The 13,905-nt window shown below is 39.1% G+C and overlaps 1 protein-coding gene across 1 annotated transcript; it reads right to left on the bottom strand.

Moving 5' to 3' along the window:
• Nucleotides 1–815: 815 nt before the first annotated feature.
• Nucleotides 816–13,905, bottom strand: ARMT1 (acidic residue methyltransferase 1; the record flags this gene model as incomplete). The annotated part of the gene is made up of 5 exons (XM_079716358.1): nucleotides 816–1,583; nucleotides 5,109–5,274; nucleotides 10,468–10,712; nucleotides 11,471–11,576; nucleotides 13,865–13,905. 5 exons carry the CDS (start codon nucleotides 13,903–13,905, stop codon nucleotides 816–818), a joined length of 1,326 nt encoding a protein of 441 aa, XP_079572484.1.

The raw sequence follows: 13,905 nt of genomic DNA, 5'->3' as shown, positions 1-13,905 counted from the left end.
TAAAAGGTGAATTAACTCATTGGTAGTACAAAGTCAATGCAGAAGAATCTTCCCTACCTAAAGCATTTTTTTTAAACTGTAGAGCAATCCCATTCATTTAAAACACTTACGTGTTAAGATAATATACTTCAGCTGATTATGGACATCACAAATAGAATGTAAAAGATATTACATTTCTTCAAGTACTATTTGTTTCATTCTGTTCAATTTTGTGTTTCTTACCATCCATTCTACAGGCCAATCAAAATAAAAATGCGTGCAAATAATACAGGTTATTGAAATGAAATAAAATTCAAAGAGAACAAAATTAAGAATTAACTTACGAGGTAAGTTTTACTTTCATGTGTTCAGATATCACAGTTGTTAAGAAATGCCTCTCTTTACAAAGCATATTTAACATGTACATATATTATATCTTCACTGAGCCCTTATCTCTAGAGCCCAAAATCAAGTTGAGTAAAATTCCATGCCTCCTAGAACATTAAATACCATGCAGCATAGTATTTTTTAAAATGTTAACTTTTAAAGCAGAATTCACTTATATTTCTGCCCAATTAAAAATAAGTTCATTAAAACCACTTGAAATGATGCATTTAATTTGAAATAAGTTACTAAAATTCCAACATAAATGTAACTATCTGTAACCAGTGTAATCCACCTATCCCCAAAACAATGTAGTGGGGCAAAATGTTCAAAGGAGAAAGCCATCAGAGTGTGTGTAAAAGAGCACTGAGAAGCCAAGCTTCCCAGAGCTTTTCTGGGGATGAAAAGTGACTGTCAGATCTTTCTACCCAACTGAGAGTTCCTACACCAAGTCAAAGTGGACCATCAAACTGAAATATTCCATATTTCCCAATGGTCAACCAGTTGGGCACAGAAGCTGTGAGTTGTTCACCTTGCCCAGACTGCAGACCAACCTGAACTTCAGCTTTTAATGTTCTTATACTGCAGACAGGTGCAGGGTGGAAGCCATTCAAAGCCTCATGAAATGGAGTGGTAAATTCCCATCTTCTGTCCCCCGTCAACTTCCTGTAATTCAAATCACCCTTAAATAAAATTAAATGTGCCTTTTGTAGTGTAGCATATAAGTCAGGAGCGACTTGAGGCATTGCACTGAATTCATGAGGCAGAGTCCAAAACACGTGATCGAGGTAAACCCATCTGCCCATTTTAATATGGTTTTCCCAGTCAACCCCACATTTGGACACCCACTTATGATTAGAATGTTTTAGTTGTTCGATTATCCAGTTAAAATCATGTAGAGTAGTATCAGAAACAAACCATGGAATCGTTTTCCCATAAAAATGGATCTCAGTAGCCAGTTTAGAGGACAACAGTAAGTCAGCTAATACTAAATCTGTAACAAGTTCAAACCCAGAATTATCCAGAACAATATCCACTCGAGTAATAGATGCTTTTTCTCTTTTTTTTTTGCAGTTGCTAAGCAATGACCAAAGATGTTCCATGTCATTCACTAAAATGAAAGGTGTTAGGTCTTCCAAAGAATTTATTAAATTGGTCTTCTGAGAAATAGTTTTCCCACCTGATAGAGACAGATCACACTTATTTCCCCACAGTGAAATCTGAAAAAGAAAAAGCACAAAACATTTACCTTTCTTTTGAATAACCAACAAAAACTCTATTACGTAGGATGTAATGGGAGGTAGGGTTGCTAAAAGTATTCATAAAATTCTTAATATAAAATGTCCACCCAATCTACATTTTCTCTAAGTATACTGTATAAAAAAGGTAAAACGGGCCTCCCTGGTGGCGCAGTGGTTGAGAGTCCGCCTGCCGATGCAGGGGATACGGGTTCGTGCCCCGGTCTGGGAGGATCCCATATGCCGCGGAGCGGCTGGGCCTGTGAGCCATGGCTGCTGAGCCTGCGCATCCGGAGCCTGTGCTCCGCAACGGGAGAGGCCACAACAGTGAGAGGCCCGCATACCACAAAAAAAAAAAAAAAAGGTAAAGCAATGAAACTTTAGCCAGTATGCAATGAACTTAAGAAAAAAAACAGTTTGAATGATTTTAGCACTCACATCGTTTAATCAGAGTGAAAGTTTTTGCATCTTGCAGATATTATTAGAACATGATCAGATGCTGTAAAATGAGGCTACAAAGTTTACTTTATAATCCAGAGTCAAGAGAAAATAAAAATTCCCCCATCCTTAGGACCTGGCAACTTTTCTTGCATTTAGTTCTCTCACTTGTAAAATAAAGAAATTGAACACGGTGATAACTAAAGATTCTTCCAACTCTAATAATCTATTATTCCACTTTGAAATACTCAAGTTTATTTTGTAGGAAATGGTATGTAGCCCCATTTTTTTAAGCTCTAACTAAAATTACATGTTTAGAACTGTAGGCTCTAGAATCAGACAGACCTGGGTTCAAATCCTAGCATCTCCAATAAACAACCACTGCTAAATTAAGCTCTAAGGCTCAAATTCCACAACTGAAAAATGAGATAATAATAGCACTTAGCTCGTAGAGTTATTCTGAGTATTTGACATAATGCATGTAAGTAAGGTACCCAAAAGCTGCCATACAGAAGTATTCAATAAATATTAGCCCAAACAGGCTCTAGTATTCTGTGATTCAAAATAAGAGGAAAGCGCATGTTCCAACCAAGAATATTATTTTAAAAAGAAAGACAACTCAAGCGTCCAAATTTGATGAAGAAGCATACAACGGCACACATGACGGCACTCTCCAGCTGAGGTCAGGGTCTCTGTTGGCCTACGGCACATTTCCTTCAGATCATCTTCCGGTTTGTAATTCTGTATTTATTTGTGCCATTATTTGTTTATATTCCTTCAGGATTACAAGTTCAATGACAACAAGGACTAGTCTGTTTTCCTCACCACCACATGCCCGGCATCTAGAACAGTGTTTGATGAAGTTGACACTGAAATATTCGTGTGAACAGCGGTGGAGTGCTGTGGCTTTTAAAAACATCAATAATTCCCTAGAAACTAAGACACCTTCAGGCTTCCTGTAGGAAGGTAACCTGCTGGTCATTGTGAGCACTAATGGGGACAACTTTGGCTTCCTTTACGTGGGAGAAGAGTGGCAGTTTGGGGTAGCTGGCTGAACTAGATGACAGAAGACAGATCAGTACGCTTTCTGCTTCACAATTTATTCTACTTACGGGACAAAGAACATATTCAAAGAAGATTACTTCCCAAAAGAATGGGCTGGCTAGGGGCAGCGAGTGACATGCTGATTTGTTTTTCTTTTCTTTTCTAATTATAAGCTAAGTATAATAGTGAGAGGGAGAAATAATACTCCGGTTTATTAGTTAACAGAACCATGACCACTTTTCTTCCAAACTCAAAATATGCCTTTCCTGCTTCATCATTCAGCTTACTCTGCTCGCCCTCAAAGTTTCATCAGGGCTTTATCACATCCCACAACTATCAGCACATTCGGTAGCCTCTACTTTCAAGGTATATCCAGAATCTGGTGACATTTACCATCTCTGATGCTACCAACTTGGTCCAGTCTGCCCTCACCTGAGTCACTGTAGTAACAAATCTCCCCACTTCCACCCTTGTGCCTTCGGTCTGTCCTCGGAAGTAATCCTTGAAATAAGTCATTTAATGTTACTCCTCTGGGCTTCCCTGGTGGTGCAGTGGTTGAGAATCCATCCACCTGCCAGTGCAGGGGACACGGGTTCGAGCCCTGGTCTGGGAAGATCCCACATGCTGCGCAGCAATTAAGCCCGTGCGCCACAACTACTGAGCCTGCGCTCTAGAGCCCGCGAGCCACAACTACTGAAGCCCGTGTGCCACAACTACCGAGCCTGCACTCTCCAGCCGGCGTGCTGCAACTACTGAAGCCCGCGCGCCTAGAGCCCGTGCTCCGCAACAAGAGAAGCCACCGTGGTGAGAAGCCCGCGCACCGCAACGAAGAGTAGCCCCCGCTCGCTGCAACTAGAGAAAGCCCCATCACAGCAAGTAAGACCCAACGCAGCCAAAAGTAAAGAAATAAAATAAATAAATTTATTTTTTTTTTAAAGTTACTCTTCTGAGCAAAACCCTCTAACAGCTTCTCGCTTCATTGTGAGTAAAAACCAAAGTCCTCGCCTTTGCTCCGGAGGCAGCCTGGCTTCTGTGCAGCCGTGGCCCGCAGGCCCTCTCACCTCTGCGCCTGATTCCCTGAGGCCTCCCCGGCAGGGTCTCCCACACACCTGGCAGGCTCCCCGCTCAGGGCTCCGCAGGAAGCTCCACCCAGACGTGAGGCGATCCCCTCCTTCACCTGCCTCGGGGCCCGCCCCCCTCCTTAGCAGGCCCTTCCCTGGGGGCCAGGCTTAAAACTGCAGCTCCGCACCCCTCCCCCACCACTCCAGGTCCCCCTTCCCCGCTTTATTTCTCTTCCGAGCACTTTCAAACATCTCTTGCTGCAAATGTTTCGAACGTCTTCCAGGAAGTAAGGGCTGGGGAAACTGCTGTGTAAAACCACATACTTTCAAATAGTTTTGATTATAATGATATATTTTAAATTTTAGGATGTTTTGAATGAGAATTCAAAACCAAACTTAAGACAAGACAGATGAAGTGTAATAAAACCATATGAAATAGGCCATGGGCCACCCGACTGTTTCCACCTGCTGATGACAACTGCACAACAGCTGAGCTGCACTCTGCGCCCAACACTTACAGGAACGAAGCTAGTTTAATTCTCAGGTCAAAGTATGAGGCACATAGCACCACCCTCACTTAACCGATGAGGAAACTGAAGCTCAGAAACACCAAGTACCTTGCTTCAGGTCCAAACACAAGTAAGTGACACGGCCAACATTCAAAGCCAAGTCAGGCAGGGCCGATCAGATGACTGTGAACTTCAGTATCAAGAATGACAGAGCTATGAAGCCAGATGACTCCTGTGCCACTAAAACCTCCAGTGGGAGTCGAAGAAACTTCAAAACCCCTTTTCAGAGATTAAATGGATTTTCATCTCTCGAATAGATAATTATTAGAATGATAAAAAATGATCACTGATAACTTAAATGACAATATATAAACATGCTTTGCTGTTAAACGTGTACCAGTTTATTTTTCAACTATTTAAATAAACAAACTCAGGAGATTAATTATTACATTTACCTGAAGAACTTTAAAAAACTCATTTTTCAGCTGATTTTCATCTAGGTCTTCAATAGTTTTCATCAACTTTTGCAGGTGAGTACATAAAGCAATGATAGATTCCTGAGACTCAAAGAAATTTTGGTCTTTTAATTCTTTAAATATGTCAAAGTCATCGATTGGTGGACTAAAGTAGGAAAAAAGCATAAGGGAAACATTTATATAACTGTACCTTTTTTTTTTAACATTTGGGTAATTGCAGTTTATTAAAGGAAAGACAATAGTAGCGTCCCATCTAAAAAATTACTGGTAATTTTTACTAGGTATAACATAGATCAAGTTACACAAAAATAATAATCAAATTACACAAATCAAATTAAACAAATTATGCAAAAATAAATCCCCACACTCATTTTAACTAATTGTCAAATGTTCCTTAATCAAATATTTTACTGGAAGCATTAAATAATTATAGGGACTGTATCTATAATTACTTACCCAGTGGGTTTTCAGGGCAAAAGGAGAAAAAGAAACAAAATTTCAAGACAATTGCTTTAGTTCAACATTCTTTTGGGTGCTCAGGGTGGCCAGGTTCCAAGTAACAAACATATACACAGAATAGTTGAATACAATGTAGTGATTACTAATAGAGCAAAATACAGATTATGGGAACCCAATGACTACTTGAGATAGATCAGACAATATTAATGTAAATTTTATTATAATGACAAATTTTGATCATTTATGTGTAGATTTTTAATTTTTTAGCAACTTTTACTCCCAAGTTGACTTTGACCAATGGTGATGTATGTGCCATGGCTACGTCTTCACGTCGTCCAATGAGAGATCAAATAATATTAATACTGGCCTAAGAAAAACATAACTCAGAAGACAGAAATACTAACATAAAAGACTTTACAGAATCAAATGTCAACGACATTCACATCATCTGTTCTTCAAAATTAGCTACTTTTTCCATGGGTCTTCTACCTTAGGGTAAAAAGGCAATATGGCTGATGCAATGGGATTGATTAAAATCAAAACCAAAAACATACCAGAATTTACACATCCAAATGATGGCTGCCTCCCTTCTCAGTCAGTCACCTTGGGAAGCTACACCCTTAGTCCAAGAATGTTGCCATTGCTCAAAGCACTTTTGGAATTCCTCTCTGGGGATTTTCTTCAGAACCTGTGGCACATTATTAAACGTCCTATCAGTGACAGTATACCTTCATCCTTTGGAGTTTAATTTGTTTTTGGAAACAGCCAAAAGTCACTCAGAGCAATTTCAGTAGAATGAGGCATGTAAATCAAATGGAATAAAATATTTTTGATCAAAAATGAGGAGTGACTAAAAAATAATGAGACTAATCTTTTTTTGAGGTTTGTAAACTGGCTCTGAAAGAAGTTCCAAAGAATTAAAAGACGTTTTTAGCAATGGCAGCATTGCTGAAGTGAATCAGTCTCTCGAGGTGACTTAAAAGGACCAAAATTATTTGGGTGCATGGGTTCAACTACAGAGGTCAGCAGACTGCAGCTTGCAGACCCCCTCTGGCCCACCACCTGTTCTGTATGATCTGCAAGCTCAGAACGGTTTGCACATTCTTGAAGAGTTGAAAAAAATTAAAAAAGAAGATTTTGTGACACATGAAATTCAAATTTCAGGGTCTATAACTGATGTTCTATTGGAACACAGCCATGCTCATTTACATACCGCCTATGGCTGCTTTGGCACCGCTAGAGCTGAGTAGCTGCAACAAAGACCATGTGTCTTCCAAAGCCTAAAAGACTGACTATCTGGCCCTTCACAGAAAAAGTTTGTGGACCCTTGTTCTAGTGCTTTATTAACAAATCCTTCATTAATTTAAAGTCACACCTCATGTTAAGAATGAGACTTGGTTCTTATATTTAAGAGAGCAAACTCACATAGCTATAAATGATTTCAGATTTTAAAACGTTTGTTATTTTAGAATCTACTATAGCTGTATATGTGTACACAATGACCCAAGGGTTCTTTCCTAGGTATATACGCAACAGAAACACACACGTATGTTCACCAAGAATATGTGTTCGAGTATTTGTAGCAGCACTCTTCATAATAACCCCAAACTGGAAACTACTCAAATATCCATCAACAATAGAACAGATCAACAGATTGTCATGTATTCATATCATGCAATACTATACAGCAATGAAAACTAATGGTTTACAATTATATGCAACAGTATCGATGAGTCTCACCAATGTAATGCTAAGTAAAAGAAACCAGACACCGAACTACTTCCATAAAATTTCATTTAAATGAAGTTTAAAAACAGGCAAAACTAATGCAGGTCGGGATAGTGGTTACCCTTAAGGGGCAGTGATGGTGGTGACTAGAAGTGGATCCAAAGGGGCCTAAATTCTGCCTCTTGATCCAGCCTCTGGGGACACAGCATGTTCTGGTAAAGACTGCTGAACACTTAAGACATGTGCACTGTTCTTCATGTATATCACACTATAATAAAAGCTTAAAAATGTCTGCCATTTTCTCCGTACTTTCATCTTTCAATATCCGAAGTATATTTACTTAATATATTTAAATTTTATATATGGATAAAACTTTGAATCTTAATTTAGATTTGCAGATTATTCAACCATTTCACTCTAAAAAACCCCAAAATATACATCTTGACAAAGAAAATTAGAAGTATGTTTCAGTGTAAGGGGCAAAATCAACAGAAACATATCTTAAAGCTAATGTGTGCTTTGGGATCCTGCAAAAGTTAGGAAGACCATTCTTTGGTCACTCTGGAGGGGTCACTGACACAGGATAGGAATTCTTCCTATAAGAGCCCTAACAAATTGGACACTTAAAAACTACTTCAGGGGTAGTGATAAATTAGGAGTATGGGATTAACAGATACAAACTACTATACATAAAATAGATAAGCAACAAAGATTTACTACATAGCACAAAGAACTATATTCAATATCTTGTAATAACCTATAATGGAAAATAATCTAAAATATATATACACACACATATATATTTATCTGAATCACTTTGCTGTACACCTGAAACTAACACAATATTGTAAATCACTGTACTTCAATTAAAACAAACTACTTCAGTGCTAGTTCCACTGTAGGACAGCCTTTCTTTGCACTGACCTGACACCTGAGTATGGTACAGTATCAGACAAATCCTCGGACCTTCAAATATCTGCCACAGAGATCACCTTAGGAGAGTTCCACATGCATGGCTGACTAATACTCTCATTCCTGGAACTTAAAGCTGAATTTTGCCTCTACCCTTTTTATCAAGCTATTCTTGGCCCAATGGGTTGAGCAGCACAGGCTGGGCAGAGTCCCCCTGGGGCCTGGAAAGAAAAACTGATATGCAGGCCCCACCACAGACAAATTAAATCATCAGGATTTAATGTAACAATTTCCAAATCTATATGTTTAAAAACAAAACAAAAAACTTCTCCCCAACTGGGTGACAAATGTGCAGCCAGGTTTGTAAGCTCCTGCTTTAGAGTTTTCATTCTCTGAACCTGATCCGCCTCTAAAATCAAACTCAGAAACAGCATTCCTTTTACATTTCTAACTTCCAAACTCCACTAAGTCTGTTCAGGGTGCCACTCAGCGTTTCAGCACTTCAGCAGCTTTGTCTAATACCATGGATATTTTCCAAAGTTATGAAACCATCACCCAGAATGTCAGACTAACCTTAGTCCTGGAAAGATATCCACATGTACTACTTGTTTGAGGAAGGCTCTAATCCAATTTACACAGACCTGGCTCTACCATTTACTAACCATGCAGCCCTGGGCAAGTTACTAATCTCTTTGAGCCTCAGTTTCCTCCACTGTAAAATGGAAATCATAATACCTATACTTCACTGGGCTGCAAAGTAACTAGAACGGAGCTGGTGTTCAATATATGACAGCGCCTAGTGTTTGCTATAGTCTTTTGCTTGGATCTGTGAGCCAGAAAATGTGCTATCTTTTTAACACTATATTCTGCTTTTAGAGCACAAGACCTAAAACATACTTATTCAGCAAATACAAAAACTTCTGACTTTAAAATAATTTATAAAGATGATAAAATAATTTATAAAGATGAAGACAGAAAAAAATAGTGAATAGACTCAAATTTACGCATGTTCCCCAAAGTCATCTTTTTTGTTGTTGTCGTTGTTTGCGGTACGCGGGCCTCTCACTATTGTGGCCTCTCCTGTTGCAGAGCACAGACTCCGGACACGCAGGCTCAGCGGCCACGGCTCACGGGCCCAGCCGCTCTGTGGCATGTGGGATCTTCCCGGACCGAGGCACCAACCCATGTCCCCTGCATCGGCAGGCGGACTCTCAACCACTGCGCCACCAGGGAAGCCTCAAAGTCATCTTTTTATTTTAATAGTAGTGCTGGTTTAATCAATTGTTTTCAATTATTCTATGCTATGTTTAGAAACAGATACCAAAGGATTCCTCTTATTCAGCAAACCTGTATTTCTGTAACCTGTGAGCTAAAAGAATGATCCATATTACACTTTCTTCTGCTCTACAGGTCAGTTCTCTGTCAGAATTTTCCTAGGAAAAATTAAATTAGTATAAACAAACCTATAAAAAATTATGTGGAGGACTTCCCTGGTGGTCCAGTGGTAAAGAATTTGCCTTCCAATGCAGGGGATGCAGGTTCGATCCCTGGTCAGGGAACTAAGATCCCACATGCCATGGGGCAACTAAGCCCGTGTGCCCCAACTACTAATCTCACCCACTCTGGAGCCCGTGCTCCACAACTAGAGAAGAGAAAACACGCACACCACAACTAGAGAGAAGTCCACGCACCACAACGAAGATCCTGTGTGCCGCAACTAAGACCCGACGTGGACAAAAAAAACAAACAAATTAATTAATTTAAGAAAATTATTTTTTTCTAATCTAGCTGTTAAAAAAAGAGCTAAAAATTAAGATGGTGCGTAAAACAATGTAGTGACTCACCAAATAATTCTGACATATTATCTATTTTTATAAACAAAACATGCTTACTTTGTCCTGTCTTGATCTTTTATATAAATAATTATTTCAAATTAACGTTTTTTGCTCAATAAGTACATTTTGTTTTACTCTACAAATAAGTAAGTTTTTATAAGGATTTTTATATCTGAATATCCTATTCAGATATTCAATCTTAGGTCTATTCTGGGCAAGTGGATTATAATTGCCAAGAATGTATTATAGCAATAACATTCGCAGAAATTTCCAGTAGTGCCATTAATATCTGTTGAACTGAATACAGGCTTCTACTGGTTTTTATTTTAAAACTTACTATTTTATAATTTCTAAAAAAGCACAAATTATCTAAAACATTTGTTATTTGATGGCTATATACTTACCTTTGGATAATTGCTTCATGAATTCTACGATACATGTAGCATTCTACAAACAACCACGGTGAGAGAAACCACCTTGGTTTTCCATTACTTTCATTTAAAAGGCTCTGTTGATATTCTAGGTACTGATTCCATAGGTCAGTATCAACAAAATTCTCAACCAAAGGAACAATTGGTTTATCTGTTTGCAATTCATTCCGTAATTTAGAAAGAAGAGAAATTGCTTTCTTTTCAGCTTCCAGGCCTTTCTGCAGAAATACAGGGGGAAGAAAACACACACACACACACACACATATATGAATAGTTTACATGTAATTAATTTATATATAAGTATTTCATCTACAAATATAAGTGTATATGTACACACATATATACATAATTCCTCTAGGGCAGCAAATTTTTATGTATCTAAATTTAAGAAGGAAAAAACTAATACATTTCAAAACTACATTTATGTCTTTCAAAAACTATTATAGGGCTTCCCTGGGGGCACAGTGGTTGAGAATCTGCCTGCCAATGCAGGGGACACAGGTTCGAGCCCTGGTCTGGGAAGATCCCACATGCCGCGGAGCAACTAGGCCCGTGAGCCACAACTACTGAGCCTGCGCGTCTGGAGCCTGTGCTCCGCAACAAGAGAGGCCGCAATAGTGAGAGGCCCGTGCACCGTGATGAAGAGTGGCCCCCGCTTGCCACAACTGGAGAAAGCCCTCGCACAGAAACGAAGACCCAACACAGCCATAAATAAGTGAATGAATGAATGAATAAATAAATAAATAAATAAATATTATAAACATTTAAATTTAGAATTCTTAAGTTGAAAAATCAAAGAACAACACAGATCTCATATCAACATTATGTTGCCTTATCTAGCCTGGCTTTTTTTTTTAAGTTTCACCATATGAACTTATCTCCAGGTGGATTGACCATTACCACAGAGGGAAAACTGTTTATTGTGTTTCTATTAGAGTTAACCAAAAAAGAATTAATGTTAAAACACAATTCTTACCTCTCCATGTTTCTTGAAAAATTCACTTTTATGTCGATGCAATGTATCAATAGCCTTAGTTAAGATCTGTGGTAATCTGTCTTTAACTGTAAGATATGCAAATGACCTAGAAAAGAGTCATATACACAGTATATTACTTAGTAGCATTAACACTAGAAGGCTGGTCATCTTTCAGTTTCTGGAACACCTCATTTAAATTCAAATTCCTTCTCATACAAGCCCTGTAAAGTAAACCAGCATTGCCCAACTCCTACAGTAACACAGGAAAATCTGAAAACCTCTCTGGTATATCGTAAAAGCTAAGCACTCTTTGTGCCTCAAATTCCAGGCTCTACCCGGGAGTCCACTTAATCTTTCTTATCTTTCTCATTGTATACCTTTTATTTTCCTTAATCAGAAACTAGTTTAACAATGTGATAGGACAGAAAAAGAGTTATCCTAAAAATCAAACAGGCTTTCCTCCTAGGTCTATTACTTACTAAGCAACTTCTACCTAGAAAGATGAATGAGGCAATGGATGTAAAACTGCCTGAAAGACTTTACTGGGCTAGAAAAATATAATGAAAGATACTTATGAACCTGCTTCTCTTTGTCTATACTCTTAGCCACCTTAATTCTTTTCTAAGGTTTTTCTTGCTGCCTTCTTTACCTGCCTAATAACTCCTTCCATCCTCTCAGCCCCTAAACAAAATTAAGGCATATTACCATCTTGCTCTCCCAACCAGAAAATTAGAGGTTTTCAAAAAGCGTCAAAGAACAAAGAAAGCTGAAGAGGAACAAAACTTGAGTATACCTGAATCAAAAATTAAAGATATTCTTGACTTTAGACATGCAAAAATCAAGGGTTACAGATTATCACTGTATGTTTTGTTTAAGGACATACATGACTCGGTTAGAAAAAAGACTTTAGTACTGTGCAGTTTTTAGACAGAAAGCACAAAACTTAACTGATCAGTTCATGTATATCTTCAGATCACCAGAGACAAAGTAAAAATGAAGAAAGTTGGAACACTTCTGCCCAAATCTCTTATTCTAACTTTAATGTGGGATCATCACACTTCTAAAAACTCAAAGACCTTATTGCAATTTTTAAAAATAGGGTTATATACCCTGAGTATTTTTTCAGGAGGCTTCCTCAAATGTTAACCATAAAACAAAAAAATAGCAAAAAAATAGGAAAAGTGCTTTCTGATTCTGTGGTGTTTTACAGTGAGTAGGTTTTAATATGCATAGTAACTGCTCTGATCAGAATTTAACTTTTAACAATTACTAATAATTCCTTGGGAGAAGAGAAAGAATATTAAATCAATTGACACTTGAATTTTCCAAGGCAGCAGATACGAAAAGTGACAGTCCTTTGAGATTTTACTTAACTGGAAAATTATTCTGTTTTTCCAGCTACTAAATTTCCTCAGAGGCTTCCATCTCTAAGGGTAAGGTCTCAGGTCTAGGACTTGGGTGAGAGCAGAGATGCCTAGGACCCAAAATTTAAGGACGCAGACACTCCCTATATTTGCCTGAAGGTGAGTACATGCTTAAATTGTGGGACATTGGCCTCTCTGGCCTCAATCTATTGCCGGCACGGTCAATTTCTTCCAAGTGCTCTTGTGTTTTGCCATCTTTTGCAGTAAGGACATATTTCAAATATAGATTGGGCCTCTCAATTTATACAGAGAGATATAATAATTTTATAGAATCTATAACATGACGCCTAAAACGCAAGAAGGTACAGGCACTTTTTATAGTGGGATTATGAATTAATCCGGTCAGCAATAGGAAGAAACACATTTCTCGATAGATCTCAGACCCCTAACTTTTGCAGACAACTTTAACCCCCCCAAAGCAGGTTTATTAATTAAAATATGAATTAAAGCCACGCGCTGCAACACTGAAAGGAGGCATACACTCTCAAGACAGTCATGCGTAAGTTAAAAAACCCAAAACCAAAAAAAACCAAAACAGTATCGAACCACTTGAAAGACGCGTTCACTGATTCACATTAATAGAAGGCTATATCAAAACCCCTGAACCACCACTGTAGAGAGAGGTGGGGGTAAGCGGAGATTTTCGGTCGGGGTTCGCAGTCCGTTCCCGTGTAGGCAGGGAAGAAGCCACGAATCAGCGCAAGGAAGAAGCTGCAAAGCCGATCCGAGCCTGGAGCCCGGAGAGCAGCCGCCTAGCCCTCGCCTCCCCGCGAGCCGTTAGAAACCGAGGCACCGCCACCGGGAAGCGGAGCCCGGACAGGGGGATGGAACTCGCTGGCGGCGGGGAGCAAGCGCCTCCGGCCCGCCGCTGCTTCCCCGCTGGTACCCACAGGTTCCCGACGAGGCCCAGCTCTCCGCAAAAGTGGGGAGGAGGAAAAGGAGCGGAGCGGGCGAGGAAAGCGACACGAACCCTACATCCCGTGCTGAGAGAGACACCGGAGGCCCAGCCAT

The sequence above is a fragment of the Hyperoodon ampullatus genome, assembly GCF_949752795.1.
Source record: "Hyperoodon ampullatus genome assembly, chromosome: 12".
Taxonomy (NCBI): domain Eukaryota; kingdom Metazoa; phylum Chordata; class Mammalia; order Artiodactyla; family Ziphiidae; genus Hyperoodon; species Hyperoodon ampullatus.
This window is presented reverse-complemented; position numbering and strand designations above follow the sequence as displayed.